General features: G+C 49.5%; 1 protein-coding gene across 1 annotated transcript in view; it reads left to right on the top strand.

Moving 5' to 3' along the window:
• The first annotated feature begins 7,717 nt into the window (after positions 1-7,717).
• Positions 7,718-24,957, top strand: part of AACS (acetoacetyl-CoA synthetase) — a 154,447-nt gene continuing 137,207 nt past the window's right edge. The window contains exons 1-2 of the mRNA XM_075322439.1: positions 7,718-7,910; positions 24,090-24,193. Of these exons, the coding sequence (XP_075178554.1) occupies positions 7,781-7,910; positions 24,090-24,193 (234 nt within the window). The 5' untranslated portion in view covers positions 7,718-7,780. The remainder of the gene's footprint in view (positions 7,911-24,089; positions 24,194-24,957) is intronic.

Below are 24,957 nucleotides of genomic sequence, written 5' to 3'. Positions count from 1 at the left end.
AGTCTATGCTATGATGAGTGCAAATGGGTCTGGAAGAAACAAGGGAAAAAGTGGCTAATGGATATAGAAATTGAAGGAACTGTCAAGTTCAGTGGAGGAAGCCTGATGACATGGGGTTGTTCCACAGCCAAACGTGTTGGATACTTGACCAGGATCGATGGTGGTCTCATTGGTGAACTGTATGTGAGTATCCTACAAGACGAGTTAGTTCATACACTTGAGTAGTTAGGGATAGTCTAGGGACCTCTAGCATGAGGGCATCATAGGAGCCCCTTTACTACAGTGCCATTGTGACAGTTGGTAGTCCTTGAGGACTGGAGTTGGGGAACACTGCCCTATGGAATGTTAACCCAGGGTTCCTTGAAAGAGATTTCCCATGTATAGGGCCATAAAAAAGAATATGCCAGTATTCTTGCAAGGTTTTCTGAATAGTTTTGCGAAATTAGTTGAAAGTAGTAATGAAATTAAATGTATATCAATCATGATTACTAGGTGCGTTTGCTATATTTAGGGTCACTATATTTCTGGAATATGGGGGGGGAAGATGTACTAATCAGTGGGATCCACACAAACAGGGGGAGAACATTCAGAATCCTTGTAGATGTCTTTGGTTGACTTCCAGCCTAGGACTCAGACATACATTCCATTGGTATAATCTGTGCACGCAGGGGCCCAAGAGGCACGGTGCCGAATTACACACCTAAAGCAGCACCTAAAGCACCTTCTGTTCACCTATTGGGTGACGTTCCCACAATCAGGATCAGTTGACTTTTTGACGCTGCAGAAGTTCTGCACCATCGCTGCACCTTATATTACTTGTGCTTATTAATTGTGGGGTTTTTTTTAAACTATATTTTTATTCAAAATTTTCAATAACATATAACACTGGCATAAACGAATTCAGCATTGAAAATTCAATTCAAAAACATTATATTGTCCTGTTTGATCATCACAAGTTCCATACTAGTTTTTAGAATCAATAACCGTAACATGGCAAGGTAAAGCAAAGGAAAGCAGCGACCCCTAAACCCATCATACTTATCATTCCCCCCATTTAACCCTTGTGAACATGGTAATGACATAGAATAAAGAAGTCCCACTCAAAATCGGTTATTTCCTCCTTGCCCAACTTGGTTCCTTTTAGTCACCTTTCGGCCTTTCCTCCCCCACCTCCAAGCCATCCAATGTACCCCTCAATTTTTCGGTATGATTCCAGACTGTGTCTTTGAAAGGTGACATAATCCTGACTATCTCCTCTCGAGTAATTCATTGTGTTTTTGATGCTGCGTTTTCAGCACGTTTTGACTCTGCGTTCTTTTTTCTCTGTTTGCTTTGTCATCCTTTAAACAGGGCCGTATTTACCATTAGGCACCCGTGGTCCCGTGCCTGGGGTGGCAGGATGCGGGGGGCGGCACCTTCTAGCAGTAAAAAAAATAATTTTTTTTTTACATATCCAATAAATCCGCTGTATTTTCGGAGGGGGGAGGGGGGAAAGGCGCACCTCCATTTATTTGTATCCGCATCAATTAAGACGCAAATGCAGACAAACTGCGGCGGCCGGGCACAGAGAGCTGATTGACCCCGGAACTGCCGGCGCCTGTGCTTCCGGGGTCACAGGCGCGCCAATCAGCTCCTTCCTCTGTGCTGCGTTCAATGCTGTGTGGATTTCACATGCAGAGCTCGCAGAGGACGCCGCGATGGAAGCCGGTGTCAGAAGAGGATACTCACGTGAGCCAGGAAGATGACAGCGGGCCCTGGAGCAGGTAAGTGCTCGCAGAGCTGAAGATTCATAAGGAGCGTGGGGGTGTCCTTAATGCAGACTGGAGATCTGCGAATGTGGTGGGGGGAGAGAGGCTGATATTGGGGGAGACTTGGGGGAAGAGAAGCTGATACTGGGGGAGGCTGGGAGGAGAGAGTCTGATGCTGGGGAAGGCTGATGCTGGGGGAGGCTAGGAGGGGGGAGGCTGATGCTGAGGGAGGCTGGGAGGGGGAGGCTGATGCTGGGGGAGGCTAGGAGGGGGGAGGCTGATGCTGGGGGAGGCTGACGCTGGGGAAGGCTGGGAGGAGTGAGGCTGAGGCTGATGCTGGGGGAGGCTGGGAGGAGAGAGGCTGATGCTGGGGGAGGCTGATGCTGGGGGAGGCTGGGAGGAGGGAGGCTGATGCTGGGGGAGGCTGGGAGGAGGGAGGCTGATGCTGGGAGAGGCTGGGAGGGGGGAGGCTGATGCTGGGGGAGGCTGGGAGGAGGGAGGCTGATGCTGAGGGAGGCTGATTCTGGGAGAGGCTGGGAGGAAAGAGGCTGATGCTGGGGGAGGCTGATGCTGGGGGAGGCTGGGACGAGGGAGGCTGATGCTGGGGGAGGCTGGGAGGAGGGAGGCTGATGCTGGGGGCGGCTGGGAGGAGGGAGGCTGATGCTGAGGGAGGCTGATGCTGGGGGAGGCTGGGAGGAGAGAGTCTGATGTTGGGGGAGGCTGGGAGGAGAGAGGCTGATGCTGGGGGAGGCTGGGAGGAGAGAGGCTGGGAGGAGAGAGGCTGATGCTGGGGGAGGCTGGGAGGAGAGAGGCTGATGCTGGGGGAGGCTGGGAGGAAAGAGGCTGATGCTGGGGGAGGCTGGGAGGAGAGAGGCTGATGCTGGGGGAGGCTGGGAGGAGGGAGGCTGATGCTGGGGGAGGCTGGGAGGAGAGAGGCTGATGCTGGGGGAGGCTGATGCTGGGAGAGGCTGGGAGGAGAGAGGCTGATACTGGGGGAGGCTGGGAGGAGAGAGGCTGATGCTGGGGGAGGCTGGGAGGCAAGAGGCTGATGCTGGGGGAGGCTGGGAGGAGAGAGGCTGATGCTGGGGGAGGCTGGGAGGAGGGAGGCTGATGCTGGGGGAGGCTGGGAGGAGAGAGGCTGATGCTGGGGGAGGCTGATGCTGGGAGAGGCTGGGAGGAGAGAGGCTGATACTGGGGGAGGCTGGGAGGAGAGAGGCTGATGCTGGGGGAGGCTGGGAGGAAAGAGGCTGATGCTGGGGGAGGCTGGGAGGAGAGAGGCTGATGCTGGGGGAGGCTGGGAGGAGGGAGGCTGATGCTGAGGGAGGCTGATACTGAGGGAGGCTGATGCTGGGGGAGGCTGGGAGGAGAGAGGCTGATGCTGGGGGAGGCTGATGCTGGGGGAGGCTGGGAGGGGGAAGTTGATACTGAGGGAGGCTGGGAGGAGAGAGGCTGATGCTGGGGGAGGCTGGGAAAAGAGAGGCTGATGCTGGGGGAGGCTGATGCTGGGGGAGGCTGGGAGGACAGAGGCTGATGCTGGGGGAGGCTGATGCTGGGAGAGGCTGGGAGGGGGGAAGCTGATGCTGGGGGAGGCTGGGAGGAGAGAGGCTGATGCTGGGGGAGGCTGGGAGAAGAGAGGCTGATGCTGGGGGCAGAGAGGCTGATGCTGGGGGCAGAGAGGCTGATGCTGGGGGAAGCTGGGGGAGAGAGGCTGATGCTGGGGGAAGCTGTGGGAGAGAGGATGATGCTGGGGGAGAGAGGCTGAAACTGGGGGAGGCTGGGGGGAGAGAGGCTGATGCTGGGGGATGCTGGGGGGAGAGAGGCTGATGTTGGGGGGGCTGGGGAAGAGAGGCTGATGCTGGGGGAGAGGCTGCTGCTGAAGGCGGGGGAGAGAAGCTGCTGCTGGGGGAGCCTGGGGGGAGAGAGGCTGATGCTGGGGGAGGCTGGGGGGAGAGAGGCTGATGCTGGGGGAGAGGCTGCTGCTGGAGGCGGGGGGAGAGAGGCTACTGCTGGGGGAATGGGAGAGAGGGGCCAATGTTAGAGACAGAGGACAAGGGTTGAGGGATAGTGCAATGACAAAATCGATGGGGGGAGTGTAAGGACTCAGAATGAGAGGGGGGCAGCATTGGGAGCTCATTATGGAGAAGGGGCAGCATGTGTAGGCTCAGTATGGAGTGGAGCAATGTAGGGGAGTCAATATCAAGAGTGGGGTAGTGTGTGTGTATGTGGGGGGGGTGTCTCAGCATAAGCGTTAGTGTGGTGGTCTTAGTATGATGAATGGGGCAGCATGGAGGTGTCATTATGGAAAAGAGAAAGGCAGCATTAGGAGCTCATGGAGAGGAGCAGCATGCATGGGACATTGTGAGGAGGGGGCAGCATGCATGGGACATTGTGAGGAGGGGGCAGCATGCATGGGACACTGTGAGGAGGGGGCAGCATGCATGGGACATTGTGAGGAGGGGGCAGCATGCATGGGACATTGTGAGGAGGGAGCAGCATGCATGGGACACTGTGAGGAGGGGGCACTATGCATGGGACATTGGGAGGAGGGGGCAGCATGCATGGGACATTGGGAGGAGGGGCAGCATGCATGGGACATTGTGAGGAGGGAGCAGCATGCATGGGACACTGTGAGGAGGGGGAAGCATGCATGGGACATTGTGAGGAGGGGGCAGCATGCATGGGACACTGTGAGGAGGGGGAAGCATGCATGGGACATTGTGAGGAGGGGGCAGCATGCATGGGACACTGTGAGGAGGGAGCAGCATGCATGGGACATTGTGAGGAGGGAGCAGCATGCATGGGACATTGTGAGGAGGGGGCAGCAAGCATGGGGCACTGTGAGGAGGGGGCAGCATGCATGGGACATTGTGAGGAGGGGGCAGCATGCATGGGGCACTGTGAGGAGGGGGCAGCATGCATGGGACATTGTGAGGAGGGGGCAGCATGCATGGGACACTGTGAGGAGGGGGCAGCATGCATGGGACATTGTGAGGAGGGGGCAGCATGCATGGGACATTGTGAGGAGGGGGCAGCATGCATGGGACATTGTGAGGAGGGGGCAGCAAGCATGGGGCACTGTGAGGAGGGGGCAGCATGCATGGGACATTGTGAGGAGGGGGCAGCATGCATGGGACACTGTGAGGAGGGGGCAGCATGCATGGGACATTGTGAGGAGGGGGCAGCATGCATGGGACATTGTGAGGAGGGGGCAGCATGCATGGGACATTGTGAGGAGGGGGCAGCATGCATGGGACACTGTGAGGAGGGGGCAGCATGCATGGGACACTGTGAGGAGGGGGCAGCAAGCATGGGACACTGTGAGGAGGGGGCAGCAAGCATGGGACACTGTGAGGAGGGGGCAGCAGGCATGGGACACTGTGAGGAGGGGGCAGCATGCATGGGACACTGTGAGGAGGGGGCAGCAAGCATGGGACACTGTGAGGAGGGGGCAGCATGCATGGGACACTGTGAGGAGGGGGCAGCATGCATGGGACACTGTGAGGAGGGGGCAGCATGCATGGGACATTGTGAGGAGGGGGCAGCATGCATGGGACACTGTGAGGAAGGGGAAGCATGCATGGGACATTGTGAAGAGGGGGCAGCATGCATGGGAAACTGTGAGGAGGGGGCAGCATGCATGGGACACTGTGAGGAGGGGGCAGCATGCATGGGACATTGTGAGGAGGGGGCAGCATGCATGGGACATTGTGAGGAGGGGGCAGCATGCATGGGACACTGTGAGGAAGGGGAAGCATGCATGGGACATTGTGAAGAGGGGGCAGCATGCATGGGAAACTGTGAGGAGGGGGCAGCATGCATGGGACACTGTGAGGAGGGGGCAGCATGCATGGGACATTGTGAGGAGGGGGCAGCATGCATGGGACATTGTGAGGAGGGGGCAGCATGCATGGAACATTGTGAGGAGGGGGCAGCATGCATGGGACATTGTGAGGAGGGGGCAGCATGCATGGGACACTGTGAGGAGGGGGCAGCATGCATGGGACATTGTGAGGAGGGGGCAGCATGCATGGAACATTGTGAGGAGGGGGCAGCATGCATGGGACATTGTGAGGAGGGGGCAGCATGCATGGGACATTGTGAGGAGGGGGCAGCATGATGTGAGGTCAATGTGCAGATCATATTTCATAATTGAGGAAGGTGTGGTGGGTATAATTTATAAGGGAGGGCAGTGTGTAGTTAATTAGGGGCAGTGTGACAGTCACAGTATTTAAGTGGGGACGGTGGGAATATTTTATACTCATGCTATGTTTTGATGTGCCTGTGGTGATCCCCATTGGGGGGGGGGTTAGTGCCCTTTGTTTCTCATTGATACTTTTTCAAGTGTTTTACAGAGTAGATCTGCCTTAAACAGATGTCGTGTGCGAAAACTGCGTTTTACGTTGTCACTAAGGGGCGCAACCACTTAAAGTGCCTAGGGCAGCATGAAGGCAAAATACAGCCCTGCTGCTTTGTTTTTGAAACTTCCTGGTATTGACATCATCAGGTGCAGATTACATGTGTTTTTGATGAATTCCACCAGGTAAAGGCACCATAAACCCATTGTGTGTCTCTTATTTGTGGATTTTCTGCATCTAATGTGAGCCTGGGGGGAAATTTTGAGCAGAAATCTCAGGTTACCTGCAAGAGAAATTGACATGCTGCGGCCTGGAAAAACGCACTTCAGGTGAGAGTACACAGTGTAAACAAGGAGCACAGAGGCCAGGGGATTTCTATTAATCCCATCCACTTTGCTTGTACTGTAAAACGCAAGCAACACTGATCGTGGGCACGGACCATGCTGTTCTTGTACAGGGGTCCTCGTCTGCTTCTGTCTGCCTAATATTGCCTAGACTAGTGGTCTGCAACCTGTTGATAAATAAATTATAATTTATTCATTTATATAGCGCTATTAATTCCACAGCGCTTTACATACATTGGCAATACTGTCCCCATTGGGGCTCACAATCTAGGTTCCTTATCTGTATGTCTTCCGAGTGTGGGAGGAAACCGGAGTACCCGGAGGAAACCCACACAAACACTGGGAGAACATTCAAACTTCTTGCAGATAGTGTCCTTGGTGGGATTTGAACCCAGGACCTCAGCGCTGCAAGACTGCAATGCTAACCACTGAGCCACCGTGCCGCCCTCTTTAGCTGTTGTGAGAACTACAAGTCCCAGCTTGCCACTTCTGCCCTAGCCATGCGAGTCTGCACAGTTTATGGCATTCTGGGACTTGTAGTTATACAACAGGCATGAAACACTGATCATTGCATTACACTATGTTACACTAATACAAACTGCCTAGAAAATCATTTGGGATTTTTTTTCCCACCATAGTTATTTTTTCCCCCCATTTACTGATGTCATTTAAAGGGAATCTGTCACCAGGTTTTTGCCACCTAATCTGAGAGCAGCATAACATAGGGGCAGAGATCCTGATTCCAGCGATGTGTTACTTACTGGTCTGCTTAGTGTAGTTTTGATAAAATCACTGAGTAATCAGCACTAGATTATTAGAGGACTACTTGGACTGCTGACAGGTAGTCCAGCATATTCATGAGTTCTGTATAAATGCTAGAGAAAATATTGATTTTATCAAAATGACAGCAAACAGCTCAGTAAGTGACACATGGCTGGAATCAGGGTCTCTGTCTTTACATTATGCTGGGCTCAGATGGGGGAGCAAAAATCTGGTGACAGATTCCTTTAAATACACAAGGAATAGACTGATGTATTTTTTTAAATCCCCTTCCACTGTGACCTTATCCCACCCCGTGCAATCCTCTTACTTATGTCACTTTTTGCATCATGCAGCCTATTTCCCAAGAGAAGCTCTCTATCAGGTGAAAAAGAAAAATCACATTGAACCCAGACACAGAGGGCAGCAAAGTCAGAAGTTGGCAGGTTGGGAACAAGGGACTATTTGATTATCACTGCGCGGAAGGATACAGTCACTGTCTACAAGTAAATAAGAGCGTCAGTAGCAGCAGTAGCAGCAGAGAGTGGGAGAGCTGAGACACAGCAGGGCCAGCATGTGTGACAAGGAGGAGCTCACCGAGGAGATCATGGAGTCTAGAGTGATGTGGTACCCTGATTCCAAGAAAATAACCCAGATGGACCAGTTCAGAGCCAGGGTGAACACGAGCCATGGGCTCAGGCTGGGTGAGTGGTGCTGGGCATGGAGAGAGTGGCAGAAAGTAATGCAGCTGTGCACTGAGAAGTCAGCATGTCAGTGTGCAGCATCCATAGGGCACAGTACACATTAGTGCGCCATACCAGTCACATGTGTTCTGTGTTCTGCTGTGCAGAAATCAAGGTGATTTCTATTTACAGTTCTACAGTTTTGATTCTTTGGCATTCTTGTGCTCTGATGTCCCCACCTCCTCATTATCGGCCGCATGCGGTGATGTGACATCATGTCAGGTAACCATAACAACCAATCAAAGCCAGCAGCCGTCACATGAGTCCCCGCTGACATCACCCCATGAGTCCAGTGACATCACACTGACATTGTGCAGGCGCAATGACAACATGGTTGTGGTTTAGGGCCCCCGCCTTAGTGACCGATTCCGGCTTGGTGCCCCTGCCTTAGCGACCGATTCCGGCTTGGTGCCCCTGCCTTAGCGACCGATTCCAGCTTGGTGCCACCGCCTTAGCGACCGATTCCGGCTTGGTGCCCCTGCCTTAGCGACCGATTCCAGCTTGGTGCCACCGCCTTAGCGACCGATTCCGGCTTGGTGCCACCGCCTTAGTGACCGATTCCGGCTTAGTGCCCCCGCCTTAGCAATGAATTGCAGCTTAGTGTCTCCGTCTTAGCAGCTGACTCCAGCATAGTGACCCCGCCGTAGCCACCGACTCCGGCATAGTGGTCCTGCCATAGCCACCGATTTTAGATTGGTGCCAGTGCCTTAGCTACCGATTCTAGTTTAGTGACCGCTTCTAGTTTAGTGCCACGGCCTTAGCGACCAATACCAGCTTGTTGCCCTCACCTTAGTGATCGATTCCAGCTTGGTGCCCTCACCTTAGTGATCGATTCCAGCTTGGTGCCCTCACCTTAGTGATCGATTCCAGCTTGGTGCCCTCACCTTAGTGATCGATTCCAGCTTGGTGTCCTCGCCGTAGCGACCAATCCCGGCATAGTGACCTCGCCGTAGCGACCAATCCCGGCATAGTGACCTCGCCGTAGCGACCAATCTTGGCATAGTGACTCCACCGTAGTGACAAATCCCGGATTGGTGCCACCGCTTTAGCTACCGATTTCAGTTTAGTGCCCTGCCTTAGTGATCGATTCTAGCTTGGTGCCACTGCCTTAGCTACCGATTTTGGTTTAGCGCCCCTACCATAGCCCCTGATCCTGACTTAGTGACACCGCCTTAGCGAGTTATTCCCTTTAGGGTATAAATTGATTTATAACATACACAGGGGATGGTTTTAAAGGGGTTTTCCTGCCCTGCTGGCTCCACATCTGGTGGTGAGCAGGGCCGGTGATGTCACATCGTCCGATATCCGGCAGCGCACTTGTGTGTGTGTGATCGACAGGTGGCGCACGTGTGTCGTATTCATAGTAATAGGACATGTGCAGTACTTGTCACTTGCACATGTGATCACAAATAACCACTTTAACATTTCGGGAAAAAAATCTTTTTTATTTTCAAAATTGTTTAAAAGGAAAAAGTGTCTTTGCAGCAGGATAAATGTCTGATTGCTGGATCCCCAGGCTTCATGTATTCCCTATTTTTAATGCAGATGTGGTCATTCATGGACAGATAGCTGAGCCCTTTACTGTCCCAAACAGTCTCATACATGACGAATAGAGCGGTACTGCGCAAGCATTCAATCCTGGGAATCGGGACGCTTTCTAGTGACCAAGAGGGGCCATCGAGTGCCATACCAGTCCATCACCGTCAGTCCTGTATTATTATTATTATTATTATTATTAATTATTATGGTGCCATCAATTCCATGGCGCTTTACATGTGAAAGGGGTATACACATAATAGGGACAAGTACAATAATCATAAACAATACAAGACACAGACAGGTACAGGAGGAGAGAGGACCCTGCCCGGGAGGGCTTACAATCTACAAGAGATGGGTGAGGATACAGTAGGTGAGGGTAGAGCTGGTTGTGTAATGCTGTATCAGACTGAGGGTTATGGCAGGTTGTAATCTTGTCGGAAGAGGTGGGTCTTCAGGTTCCTTTTGAAGCTTGTCAAGGTAGGCGAGAGTCTGATATGTTGTGGCAGAGCATTCCACAATATGGGGGAGGCACGGGAGAAACCTTGGATGCGATGATGGGAAGAGGAGATGAGAGGGGAGCAGAGAAGGAGATCTTGTGAGGATCGGAGGTTACGTGCAGGTAAGTACCGGGAGAGTAGGTCACAGATGTAAGGAGGAGACAGGTTGTGGATGAGTTTGTAGGTCATGGTGAGGGTTTTGAACTGGAGTCGTTGTAGATCAGCGCTGCAGCAGTCAGGCCGTTCCATTCAATCCTATCACAGTAAAGAAGAATGGGGAATGTGACTCCTGTCCTAGTGGCTGGGGGCTCCCAACGATCAGACATTTAGCACCTATCCTGTAAATAGCTGAAGTCTTTTCTGTAATACCCCTTTTTATCAAATATGTTTTATTTGATAGGGGCTGTCTCAACATTGGTATTGGTTAAAATTGCAGAGCGTTTGTAAGAACAAGCAACTTATGCGTTTTAAAGAACAGAGGGATTTTTAATTTTCTTGTTTTAACCCTTTCACGACCGGCCGATTTTTCGCTTTCCGTTTTTTTTTTTCGCCATTCTTTTTCTGAGAGACGTAACTTTTTTATTTTTCAGTCAATATGGTCATGTGAGGGCTCATTTTTTGCGGAACGAGCTGTACTTTTAAATGAAACCATCAGTTTTACCATATTGTGTACTAGAAAATGGCAAAAAAATTCCAAATGCTGAAAAATTGCAAAAAAAGTGCGATAGCACTATGGTTTTTGAGATATTTTATTCACTGTGTTCACTATATGGTAAAACTGATGTGTGGGTGTGATGCCTCAGGTCAGTGCGAGTTCGTAGACACCAAACATGTATAGGTTTACTTTTATATAAGGGGTTAAAAAAAAATCGGAAGTTTGTCCGAAAAAAGTGGCGCACGTTTTACGCCATATTCCGTGACCCGTAGCGTTCTCATTTTTCGGGATCTTAGGCTCAATGACGGCTTATTTTTTGCGTCTCGAGCTGACGTTTTTAACGGTACCATTTTTGCGCAGATGCTACGTTTTGATCGCCTCTTATTGCATTTTGCGCAAAAGTTGTGGCGACAAAAAAACGTCGTTTTGGCGTTTGGAATTTTTTTGCCGCTACGCCGTTTACTGATCAGATTAATTGATTTTATATTTTGATAGATCGGGCGTTTCTGAACGCGGCGATACCAAATGTGTGTATATTTTTTATTTTTTTAACCCTTTAATTTTTAATGGGGCGAATGGGGGGTGATTTGAACTTTTAGGTTTTTTTGTTTTTTTTTAATTTTTTAAAACTTATTTTTTTACTTTTTTTTTTTTTTTTACTAGTCCCCCTAGGGGGCTATTGCGATCAGCATTCCGATCGCTCTGCAGTATCTGCTGATCACAGCTGGAAGGCTGTAAACAGCAGATACGCTCTCTTTCTCTTTTGCTGTGCCCCGGGCACAGCGAAAGTGAAACCAATTCATGTGTAGTACAGGAGTCATCACATGACCCTGTACTACCATGACAACTATCGGGAGTCACGTGATCGCGTCACGTGACTTCCGGTTTCGGCGGTAAGTAAAACTTTACCGCGATTGCGCTTATAATGGCGCTGTCATGTATTGACAGCGCCATTATAAGGGGTTAATCGGCACGAGCAGATAACGATTCTGCTCGTGCCTAGCAGGCACACATCTCAGCTGTGAAAATCAGCTGAGATGTGTGCCGATCGCGGCATGCTGCCGCCGGAGGACCGCGGGCAGTAAGATTATGTCATTTAGGACGTAATTTTACGGCCCGCGGTCGTTAAGGGGTTAATGCTCTTTTCTCGGATACTGGCCACCCCTGCTGTGTAATTTGAGTATGTGTGGAGCTTACGAGCTCTTTTTAATAGAACTTGTAAGCGCTGATCTACAGTGGCTGGAGTACACTATCTAGACAGCTTTAGACCTCATTCAGATGTCAGTGTGGCACGTACGTGTTCTATAGATTTATTTTCACGGATACAGCATGTACCCGTTATAATCTATGGTACCTTTAACATGTTCGAGTTTTTTCACAAATTGCATGTCAGTGCAAAACACACGGAGACATGTTCGTTTAATTTTTGGCAGTCTGTGATAAACACATTAAGTACACAGATGTCATCCATGTGCCATCTGTGTGCGGTACGTGATCAACATTGAAAAGGACAGGAGAAGCTTTTATTTATTGATCTATCCATGAAAAACATGGATGATAAATAATGGACACCCTGATGCAAAACTCTGACACAATACCATTTTTTCCACTTAGAAATACTTAAATACGGACATGGGAATGAGGCCTTAAGGGTGCTTTACACGCTGCGACATCGCAAACGATTGCTAGCGATGTGTGCGATAGTCCCCGCCCCCGTCGTTCGTGCGACATTTGGTGATCGCTGCCGTAGCGAACATTATCGCTATGGCAGCGTCACACGCACATACCTGTTCCGCGACGTCGCTTTAACCGATGAACAATCCCTCCTTCAAGGGGGAAGTGCGTTCGGTGTCACAGCGACGTCACAAAACGGCCGTCCAATAGCAGAGGAAGGGCAGAGATGAGAAACATGCCGCCCACCTCCTTTCTTCCTCATTGCCGGTGGACACAGGTAAGGAGATGTTCCTCGTTCCTGCAGTGTCACACATAGCAATGTGTGCTGCCGCTGGAACGACGAACAACCAGCGGCATGCACCACCAACGATATTATGAAAAGGAGCGACGTGTCAACGATCAACGATTTTTGACGTTTTTGCGATCATTGATCGTCGCTCCTTGGTGTCACACGCTGCGATGTCGCTAACTGCGCCGGATGTGCGTCACTAACGACGTGACCCGGACGATATATCGTTAGCGATGTCGCAGCGTGTAAAGCACCCTTTAGTGTCCCTGCACTCTTCCAGTATGTAAGGCCTCCGACACACTCATGTGAAAATCACGCACGTGCCGAGAGACACGTATTTCCCCTGCGTGTTGCGTGCAGGTAAGTACGTGTCTCTGGTACGTGCAGGCCACGTGTGTTGTCCGCATGCTATCTGTAATAACATACAGGGAACAGGTAATTGGCATACTCACGTGGTCCTTGCTGCTGTCCGTGGTGCTGATCTTCGGTCTCCTGCCCTGCCGTCTCCCCGCTGCTGCTGCTTCCGGCCGCAGTGAAGTGAATATTAAATGAGAATAATGAGCGGCGGTCGGCAGCAAGTGGCAGCAGCGGCAGAGACAGGAGGGCTGGAGAAGGTGAGTTAAGGTTTTTTTCTTTCTCTGACACGTGTGTTTTCTCTGGCGCGTGTCACACGGGACCACATCCACACTACATCCGTGTGGTACAGGTGTGACACCCGTGCTGCCGGAGAAAACACTGACATGTCAGCGTGTAGAAAAACGCACACACGTACAAACGCACACACACATGTTCCGTGTGGTTTTACGTGTGTGTGCCTGCTACAATAGGGTAGCATTGCTGAATGTGTCTCCGTGTCGCCGGTACGTGCAAAAAATAACAAACACGTACCGGCGGCACGGATGTGTGTCGCAGGCCTAAGAGTGTGTATTTCAGAACTGGCAATCTTCAGGAGCGCACCTCTACCAATAAATAGGAAGCCGGGAGGCAGGGGAGCTGTGCGCTCCTGATGATGAAACTTTAGAGTTTTATAGAAAATAAAGAAAGATCCAACTTAAAAAAAAAAAGATTGTAGGTCTTAATTTTTCCTTTTAAAGTAGAGTATGACCAGCCCCCTAAAGAAAAGGGCAGGGCTCCAATACAGACCTGCTCAGTGGTCTCAAGCACTTGATTGACTGCAGTGTTTAGGATGGACACCACCAGAGTGACCTGCGCTGGAGCACCAGGGTTACAGTTGGTGAGTATAGCTTATTTTTTTTCTTTGTTTAAATAATACTTTTATTACTATGTGATAAAATGTAAGTCCAGCTCACCCCGGACACCACTCCCAATTGTCGGCAGTAGGAAGCACAGGATCCAGCTTCTGCTCAGCGTTGGACACATATGCAGAAAATAAGTGATCCAGCTTCCTGGTAACTTTGAATAAAACTCCAATTTTTAATCAAAATTCTTATTAAAAAATCAAAATTCGAAATACAAAAATAGAATGTGATGCAGCAAGTCCAATGAATACGTAACTACCAGACGCGTTTCGAGTGAGATGCTCTAAGACTTGGTGAGCGTCTTGCTTGAAATGCATCTGGTGGTCACGCAATTCATTGGACCTGCTGTATCACATTCTTCACATTCTATTTCTGTACATCGGATCTTGTTTTTTTTAAAAAGAATTTTAATTAAAAATTGGAGTTTATTCAAAGCTACCAGGAAGCTGCATCACTTATTGTCTTCATTTTATAGCATAGCCTGTTTTTTCAACTTTTTTTTTTTTTGGGGGGGGGGGGGGGGGGTGAAAAGTAGGACAACCCTATAATGAGTGACGCCTGCACCAAATGTGTGGGTAACAGCAAGAAGTGGCACCCCTTGTTAGGGTACATGTCCACGATCCGCTCACGCTGCATTCTAGACGCAGTATCACCCCTTCTGCAGAGGTGCTAGTGCTGTCCACAGGAGAATGCAGCATCCGTGCCCACAATCTGGGTTCTTGGCGCAGCGGATTTCCTTTGTGTTCTCCCACCGAGTACACTCACATCTCCAGAAGTATAAATTGACAGTCTGCGGCTCAGAAACCGCGTCTCATATCAGTTTTCCCGGCGGAGAAAAGCAGCTCAGTGGGCAGGAGATTTTGATAAATCCCATCCACTGTGCTTGTACTGTACAATGCCGCATTTTGGATGCAGGGAAAACGCGCTGCTTCCAAATCGCAGCTATTCCTGATCGTGGGCACGCTCCCTTAATGGTAATAGAACAGTTTCTCCATTTTGCAGCCTCCTCCTTCTCCGCAGCCAGCTTATCCACCTGTAATCAGATAACGCTGCCACTAATAGCTTTGTAGGCCGTGATCTTTCATTAAAAATCACCTAACACTGTGTCGGAGACGTAAGGTCACATGCTGCTCTTTGGTTCGGAGGCATCACTGACATTTCAGACTAGGACATAACTTGGTCTTGTATTTATACATTGTGCTCTATGCACAACTTGTTTATCCCTCTTCATAAAGTCTTTCTGTTTCTCAGTTGATTGATTCTCAGTCATAATAAAGGGAACTTTTCACTTTGTGCTATTACCTTTTTTTGGATCCCATTAAAAAAACAATAAAATAAAAAATCTTGGCTTGTTGGCTTGTCTTGGCTTTCATTTTATGAAGAGAATTTGCCCCACTTCAGTGTCTGTTGAAAGTATGGTGGCATGGGAGCCAACAGCTTCTTAGCATATAGGATTACACCTATATTCAGTCATGGCCTCTATTGACTAACCCTGCCACCGCCAGTTTCTCATGCCATTCTCCGCTTTCTTAAGCATATGTGATATTTTGGTAGGTGCGGTCAATGTTGGGGGAGGCGCCTGTGCAGTAACGGTCACGGGATGTAATTGAGCACATGAATTGTTCTGCGCATGCGCCACTCGCTGCACTGACTGCGTCTGCGTAAGATTTTGGCTAAAAAAATAGTGATTTGTGAAAGACTGGAGGCATGTGAAGGGGCTGGCAAATACTCGTACTGCCATGAAAGGTGCAGTGTCAGGCCCCGTTGCAATTGCAACTCATTAGCATAAAACTTCATCCCCTGATTACTGAATAATGTGAACACAGATTTCCTATAATATATATGAATTTAATCTATAGTAAGGCGCCATTATAACCGTATCTTTAATATGCAAAATCATGCTGACCGGTCCCCTTTAAATGCAGGTCATTAATGGATGGGTCTGGTCACCTATTTCATTTTGTATTCCCCTTCACTTTTTTTTTAAAGATTATTTTAATAAAATTGAACAGTGTGAGCAATCCTAATATGATCATCAGTAATGAGCGAGCACTGCCATGCTCGGGTGCTCAGTAATGAACATTTGGATGCTCGGATGTGCGCAACTTGACTGCCCGAATATTATGGAAGTTAATGGGCAACTCGAGCATTTTTCCGGGAAATATTCTGGAAAAATGCTTGAGTTTCCCTGTGACTTCCATTTTATATTCACATTGCGCCCATCTGAGCATCCAACTGCTCATTACAAGTACTGGGCACCAAAGCATGGTAGTGCTTGCTGATCACTAATGGACATAAAATATATGAGCCCCAGTTCATCAAGACCGGCGTTGTTCACACTGGTCTTGATGAGGTGGCATGTTGGAGTCGGAAGCACTTGCTTAATTATGAGGTTCATGCCTTCTAATGAATCCTATGCGTCTGAAAAGTTACATGTGTAATCCAGCTCACCCTAGGCTATGTGCGCACGTTGCGTATTTGCATGCATTTACGCTGCGATCTGCACCGCAGCGTAACTGCATGCGTCCTGCGTCCCCAGCACAATCTATAAAGATTATTTTGGCATGGAAATGCCTGATGTGGCCATATAATAATAAATGATAAAAGATATTCCAGCAGTCTTTCTGATTTAAAATGGTTCAAAAAATGTTATCGAGGACGTAATAAAAAAAACGCGCATCAACACTGCCACATTGAATAACATGGGACCGAATGCAATCCCTGTTTTTATTGGATTGTACTCTTCCGATTTATATCCTTCTGTGAGCGAGGCCTAAAGGTTGCACAGATGTTGCTTGCAAAAACCCCCAACAGCCAGAGCGCAGCTCCAAAAACTGTTTTAGGCCTCCGCCACACATCCGTGAAAACCACGCCCGTGTAAAACGGGCCGTTTTTCGGGTCCGTTTTCCGTTTTTTAGGTCCGTTTTTATGGTATGTGTGGCCTGCGTGTGTATCCCGTATGCTAGCCGTATGTGCGTGTGGAATGTCCGTGTGTGCGTGAGTGAAATAACTGACGTGTGTGTGTTGTCCGTGTGAAATGTACGTGTGTGATGCAAAATGTCGTTACTAGTACATGTCGGAAGACAGAGTAGCGGGATGAGAGTGAACTCAGGTGAACTTCACCCGACTTCATTGTCATGCCGCGGCTCTGTCTTTGTGCCGTGTACTGATTAGCGGTCACCTGTGAAGGATTCACCGGTGACCGCTAATCCCCCGAGTGACTGAAGTGTCCCCCCCTCTCTCATACTCACCGATCACCGGCGCTGCACGGCATTCACACTGCTCCGGCGGCTTTTTCTAATTTGAAAAAGCCGTCCGCTCATTAAACAATCTCGTATTCCCTGCTTTCCCCGCCCACCGGCGCCTGTGATTGGTTGCAGTGAGACACGCCCACCACGCTGAGTGACAGCTGTATCACTGCACCCAATCACAGCAGCCGGTGGGCGTGTCTATACTGTGCAGTAAAATAAATAAATAAATAATTAAAAAAAACGGCGTGCGGTCCCCCCCCATTTTAATACCAGCCAGATAAAGCCATACGGCTGAAGGCTGGTATTCTCAGGATGGGGAGCTCCACGTTATGGGGAGCCCCCCCACCCTAACAATATCAGTCAGCAGCCGCCCAGAATTGCCGAATACATTAGATGCGACAGTTCTGGGACTGTACCCGGCTCTTCACGATTTGCCCTGGTGCGTTGGCAAATCGGGGTAATAAGGACTTATTGGCAGCCCATAGCTGCCAATAAGTCCTAGATTAATCATGTCAGGCGTCTCCCCGAGATACCTTCCATGATTAATCTGTAAGTGACAGTAAATAAACACACACACACCCGAAAAAATCCTTTATTAGAAATAGAAAACACAAACAAATTCCCTCATTACCAATTTATTAACCCCGACAAAGCCCTCCATGTCCGGCGTAATCCACGGAGCTCCAGCGTTGCTTCCAGCTCTGCTGCATGGAGGTGACAGGAGCAGCAGAAGACACCGCCGCTCCGGTCACCTCCACGCAGCTAATGAGATGAGTAGCGCGATCAGCTGCTGTCACTGAGGTTACCCACGGCCACCGCTGGATCCAGCGGTGGCTGTGAGTTACCTGACTGGGACCGGCGCCTCCTCTTTCGGCCATCTTGGTCCTCTTTTTCTGAAACCGGCGTGCATGACGCATCCTACGTCATGCACACAGGCTGGTATTGAGGTCCTGCACATGCGCACTACAATACTTTGATCTGCCCTACTCAGGGCAGATCAAAGTGCGCCTGTGCAGGACCTCAGTGCTGGCGAGTGTGGATGACGTCAGACGCATCATGCACCGCAGCTTCAGAAGAAGGAGAACAAAGATGGCCAAAAGAGGAGGCGCCTGTCCCGGAGAACGGAGACGACCATTCGACCAGTCTGCACTGGAGAAACCTTCTAGGTGAGTATTATAAAGTGATGTTCACATTCTACACAGCGGCCTGGGCTCTTATGTACAGCATGTTAGAATGCTGTATATAAGAGCGCAGGAGCGAGGAACATCTCCTTACCTGCCGCCGGCGGCTATGCGGAAGGACGGAGGTGGGCGGGATGTTTACATCCTGCTCATCTCCGCCACTATTGGCCGCCTGCCGTGTGACGTTGCTATGACGCCGCACGACCCGCCCCCTTAGGAAGGAGGCGGGTCGCCGGCCAGAGCGACGGTCGCAGGGCAGGTGAGTGCATGTGAAGCTGGCGTAGCGATAATTTTCGCTACGCCAGCTATCACACGATATCGTACCTGCGACGGGAGCGGGGACTATCGCGTGCGACATCGCAGCATCGGCTTGCGATGTCGCAACATGCAAAGCCCGCCTTAGGCTATGTGCGCACGTTGCGTTTTTTCCCACGGAAACGCTGCGTTTTGAACTGCAGCGTAACTGCATGCATTCAGCTTCTCCAGTAAAGTCTATGAGAAAGCCGAAAAATCAATGCACACGCTACATTTCTAAACGCAGCGTTTTGGATGCCCGAAATCGCTGCGGAAAAAAAAGCAGCATGTCACTTCTTTTGTGCGTTGTAGCTGCGTTCTCCACCCATTGAAATCAATGATGTGGGTCAGAACGCAACCAAAATGCACTTTGACTGCATTTTTGTTGTGTTCCGCATGTTTTAAACGCAAGTCTTTTCAGTCTCTCTCTGTCAATGTCGGTCAATAATAATAATCTTTAATAATAATCTTTATTTCTATAGCGCCAACATATTCCGCAGCGCTTTACAATTCAGGAGGATCATATACAAACAAGTAACAGTTATAGAAATACAATATTTAGAGCAGGGGTCTCAAACTCGGCTGGGTGTATGGGCCGCACAGAGGAAAAAAATAATTTGGGGGGCCGCATTCTTTGCAGGACAAAGTGACATTTTTATTGGTACCATATATATTTTTTTTTTTTTTTACACTCCTTTTGGATCACTGATTTTGAACATTTTTCACTTGTTTATTATAATAAATGTGCACATTCTTTGTTTAAATATATATATATATATATATATATATATATATATATATATATATAATATATATATATATATATATAAAAAAATGTGATGGTGAAAAAAAGTCATGCCTTATTTTTTTTTTTTCTTTTTACATTTTATCCCTTTCTTGTAACTAATAGTGTTACAATTATCAATATATAGAAATTTTGGTCAACATCTTTTAGTAATGTTCCCCATCTTGTTGTAATGTCCCCATCCTGTAGTAATGTGTCCAGCCTTGTCCCCCATCTTATAGTAATGTTCCCCATCTTTGTCCCCTTGTAGCAATCTCCCTATCCTGTAGTATTATGCCCATCCTTGTAATGTCCCCATCCTTTAGTAATGTGCCCACCTTGTCCCTATTCTATAGTAATGTCCCCATCCTGTAGTAATGGGTGGTGGTGGCGGCGGCGGTGGCTGAAAGTGGACAGGGGCAGTGGCTATAACTTACCGATCATTCTCAGCTTCCACAGACTCTGGAGTGACGCTGAGGGGGCGGTCTCTGGCCACAGATCCACAGTGATTGGAGAGATAGGTCACAAGGCCGGTCTCTCCAATCAGAGCTAGGGGCGGGTGAAACTGAGGTCACCCAGCTCCAGCCAATGATTGGTGCTACAGCTGCACTGATCATAGCTGGATTTCAATGTTTCAGCCGTTTTCAATGGCTGAAACATTAGTGGCTGTGATTGGCTGAGCGGCGTTCGTCAGCCAATCACAGCCTCCGTAGGTCCGGGGAGGAGACACCACCCCTCCTGAGGTCCCCTCCTCCCCGAATCTAAGGTATTTGCAATGCAAAGCGATCGCAGCCACCGGGGCTGTGATCTCGTCATGACATACTGGGTACGTCATGGGTCCTTAAGTACCAGGGAGCCATGATATACCCAGTACACATAGGTCGCTAAGGGGTTAACGTCCAACACATATACACACACACACACACACAATTCTTCTCACCTGTCCCGCGCTCCCTCGGCTCCTCATCTCTGCTTCGTGCGGCCCCCAGACCCGTGCCCCTGTTACTATTGCGGCCGGTGCAGGGGCCGCAGCCCCTGTCAGTGATTTCTGTCAGATGATTGTTTTGCCGGCGCGACAGCGCAGAGTCCTTGACTCAGATCAGCGCAAGGCAAAACATTCATCTAACAAAGTGCAGACAGTGGCTGCGGCCCCTGCACCTGCCGCGATAGTAACAGGGTCCCGAGCCTGGGGGCCGCATGAAGCAGCCTGACGGGCCGCATGCGGCCCGCGGGCCCCGTGTTTGAGACCCCTGATTTAGAGGAAAAAAAACGAAAAAACACAACCCTGCTCGTGAGAGCTTACAATCTACAATGAGATGGGGGGAGAGGCAAGGTTCAAGTGTTTATTTACATGACAATCCAGTGGGCCAGAGCCTTGAGATGCCTTTGGGTGCTATGGAGTTTGATGTGGAGTTATGTTATGGTCAATCTCTGTCTGTGGATGTCGGTGAATCTCCCTCTGTCTGTTGGTCGGTCGGTCTCTTTCTCTGTCAGTTGGTTGCTCGCTCTCTCTCTCTATCTCTATCTCTATCTGTCTGTCACTCTCTCTGTCCGTCGGTCAGTCTCCCCCCCCCCTCATACTCACCGTTCCCCGATCACCGGCGCAGCGCTGCACGGCGTTCACACTGCTCCAGCGGCTTTTCCTCTGTTGAAAATGCCGGTCGCTCATTATTCAATCTCGTATTCCCTGCATTCCCCGCCCACCGGCGCCTATGATTGGTTGCAGTCAGACACGCCCCCACACTGAGTGACAGCTGTCTCACTGCAACCAATCACAGCCGCAGGTGGGCGGGACTATATCGTGCAGTAAAATAAATAAATAAAAAAAAACGACGTGCGGTCCCCCTCAATTTTGATATCAGTCAATATTAAAGCCACACGGCTAAAGGCTGGTATTCTCAAGATGGGGAGCGCCACATTATGGGGAGCCCCCCAGCCTAACAATATCAGCCAGGAGATGCCCGGAATTACCGCATCCATTACATGCGACAGTCCCAAGACTTTACCCGGCTCATCCCGAATTGCCCTGGTGCGGTGGCAATCGGGGTAATAAGGGGTTAATGGCAGCAGCCCATAGCTGCCACTAAGTCCTTAGTTAATCATGACAGGCGTCTCCCCGAGATACCTTCCATAATTAACCTGTAAGTGAAAGTAAATAAACACATACACCCAAAAAAATCATTTATTTGGAATAAAAGACAAAAAAACACCCTCTTTCACCACTTTATTAAAATCCCCAAATACCCCTCCAGGTCCGGCGTAATCCAGAGGTCCCGCGACGCATCCAGCTCTGCTACATGAAGCTGACAGGAGCGGCAGTAGAGCACTGCCGCCCCTGTGAGCTCCACGCAGCAACTGAAGTGAATCGCGCTGTCAGCGGGGACATCACTGAGGTAATGCCTGTGTGTGTGTGTGTGTGTGTGTGTGCGTGCGGTCATGATGAGGGCTGTAGTGTCAGGATGTGTGCGGGGATGTGGGTGATAATGTCGGGTTGTGTGCGGGGATGTGTGCGGGAATGTCGGGATGTGTGCGGGAATGTCGGGATGTGTGCGGGAATGTCGGGTTGTGTGTGGGGATGTCTGCGGTAATGTCAGGATGTGTGCGGGGATGTCGGCGGTAATGTCAGGATGTGTGCGGGGATGTCGGCGGTAATGTCAGGATGTGTGCGGGGATGACGGCGGTAATGTCAGGATGTGTGCGGGGATGTCGGGATCTGTGCGGGGATGTCGGCGGAAATGTCAGGATGTGTGCGGGGATGTCGGCGGAAATGTCAGGATGTGTGCGGGGATGTCGGCGGAAATGTCAAGATGTGTGCGGGGATGTCGGCGGTAATGTCAGGATGTGTGCGGGGATGTCGGCGGTAATGTCGGGATGTGTGCGGGGAAGTCGGCGGTAATGTCAGGATGTGTGCTGGAATGTTGGGCTGTGTGCGGGGATGTCGGCGGGGATGTTGGGATGTGTGTGGGGAAGTCGGCGGTAATGTCAGGATGTGTGTGGGAATGTCGGGTTGTGTGCGGGGATGTGTGCGGTAATGTCGGGACGTGTGCGGGGATGTCGGCGGTACTGTCGTGATGTGGGCGGTAATGTCGGGATGTCGACGGTAGTGTCGGGATGTGTGCGGGGATGTCAGTGGTAATGTCGGGATGTCGACGGTAATGTCGGTATGTGTGCGGGGATGTCGGGATGTGTGCGGTGAAGATGATAATCGGGACGCCACACACAGACAGAGCTGCGGTATGACAATGAAGTCGGGTGCAGTTCACCCGAGTTCATTCTCATTGCGCGACTCTGTCTGTGTGTGCTGTCAGCCGGCATTTGTCAGAGCTGAATTGCCGGGGAAACGTCAAAAATGCATCCAAAACGCATGGAAAAAGCATCCAAAATGCATGCGTTGTGGATGCATTTTATTTTATAAACGCAGTGTCCAGTCTGCCAGAGGGTGCGTTCTTTTCCGCACTGCAGAGAACGCAACGTGCGCACATAGCCTAAAGTGTGTTATCAGTAACTCTGGTTCTCCTTCCCTCCTCACCTGCATCCAGCTTGTGTTCTCTGTCCTGTGCAGAAGGTAAGGGTTCACATATGCCTCTTTATTCAGACCCCTTTGGCACCCCTGTAGCTCCTCACATCTGTTTCCTATCCTCCATAACTGCCGGTCACCCCCATCCCAGAGAACCCCCCCACCACTTCTTGTGTGACCAGTACTATCAAGCCTAAAAAGAGAAGTATGACATCAGCCTGTCAGAAATCTACTCAATCTAAGGCTACGGTCACACGATTGCACAGTATTGTCCCCATCCGAGAGAAGCATTCTGATTTATGCTAATCACTCCCTGATCACAGTATGTGCGGAGTGGGATCTCTTTTTCTTGAAAGTGTCAGTCAATGAATGTGTGATCTGATATCTGAGGCAAATCGTGAATATTACGTTTATTTTTTTTTCTCATTAGCAAAAAAATCGTCCTCATTGAACAACATTGGATTACACTCCGACCAAAAGTATGGTCGTCTTCATGAGAACCAAATCAATTTAACAGTCAGCTCATGGGCCATGCTTGTCTACCCCAACAGTCCAGAACTTGTAACTTAATACAGATCTGCTGTCAACAGGGGCTACTAGCAGCCCGAAATGCGTTGATGGTTTTCACATACTGCCATGAGTGCCAATATGAAGATGTGAATAATAGTGCTTGACTACTATACTTTTTTTTTTTTTTATCTAAATCGAGTCTAGCTATGGAGTAGATTTATGCTATAATTTACACCATTTTCTTCCGTAAATTTAAAGGACTGCTGATGACCTCCTATTATGCCCCAGTCAAAAGAAAATCAAGATTAGAAGCAAAAATTGTCTGTAACATCAATATTCTAATTTTAGGCAAACGTTAGATTAATACACCAGACAGAAGTTTGTGGCCACGAAACCTCAGATAACTTGTACCACAAGCCGTGAGGACGTGGCCTTCTGACCATCAGATCTTCCTCATTCGTACTAAGGGCGTTTGTGCTCAGACCGCAGATCTTTCAGAGCACTGTATACTGTAGTCAAGTATGAGTATGTTCCCTCTCTGTGCTCCTTGTGGTTAGGTAGGAGGTTACAGATCTCGCGGCTTTTGTAACCTTATTGTACATAAAGAGAATATTCCGGCACAATATACAGTGTGTGCACAATAATTTAAAAAAATAAAATCTAGTAACTTTTTCCTTCCTCTTATTCTAGGTAACTACAATGAACTCTACCAGTGGTCAGTGGAATTCTATCCAGAATTTTGGGGAGAATTTTGGGATTTCAGTGGTATTGTCTTCTCCCGTATATATGATGAGGTATGCCTTCTCTTTTAATTAATCATATCCTATAGGAAATTCTCCACTGTGGAAATGTATGAGGTAAAATATAGTATTAGGCCGCTTTCACACTGCGTTGGCCTCCACATTCAATGGTCCCGTCCAGACTTGCGTACAAACTCCTGCACAATAGGATTCGGACGTATGTGCCAAAGGCCATTTACTATAGTGTGCAGACAGTGTCACCCGGATGCTCAGTCGTACACCATTTTCAAGCGTACACGCCTACTTGAGGTGGACACCCAGATGCACTCTTCTACGTCTGGGTGTCCTTCTTCAGTAGGCATATACACTCGAAAATGGTGCACAAGAGAGCACACGGCCATGTCTGCAACATTATAGTCAATGGCCCCTTTGACACATAAGTTAGAATCCTTTTTGTGTTTTCCTGACATGAACACTAAACCTACGGATTAATGCAATGTGACAGCACCCTTAGGGTGCGTGCCCATGATCAGTTGTCACAGAGTTTTGGACGCGGTATGCTTCAGCTGCTTCCAAAACGCTGCAATGTACAGTACAAGCAGAGTGGATGGGATCTTTAAAGATCACATGCCCACTGTGCTTGTTTTCTCCACAGCCAACACTGACTTGCGGTGCAGCTTTCCGAGCCACAGCAGGTCAATTGTTTGCTGCAGAGTCGCAAGCGTCCTCCGCAGGGAGAACAGAAGAGGGAGACCGCAACTGCCCGAGCCCGGATCGTGGGTATAAGCAACTGCAGTCTCCTGCGGAGGAGACTAACG

The sequence above is a fragment of the Anomaloglossus baeobatrachus genome, chromosome 1 (genome assembly GCF_048569485.1).
Source record: "Anomaloglossus baeobatrachus isolate aAnoBae1 chromosome 1, aAnoBae1.hap1, whole genome shotgun sequence".
Classification (NCBI taxonomy): Eukaryota; Metazoa; Chordata; class Amphibia; order Anura; family Aromobatidae; genus Anomaloglossus; species Anomaloglossus baeobatrachus.
This window is presented reverse-complemented; position numbering and strand designations above follow the sequence as displayed.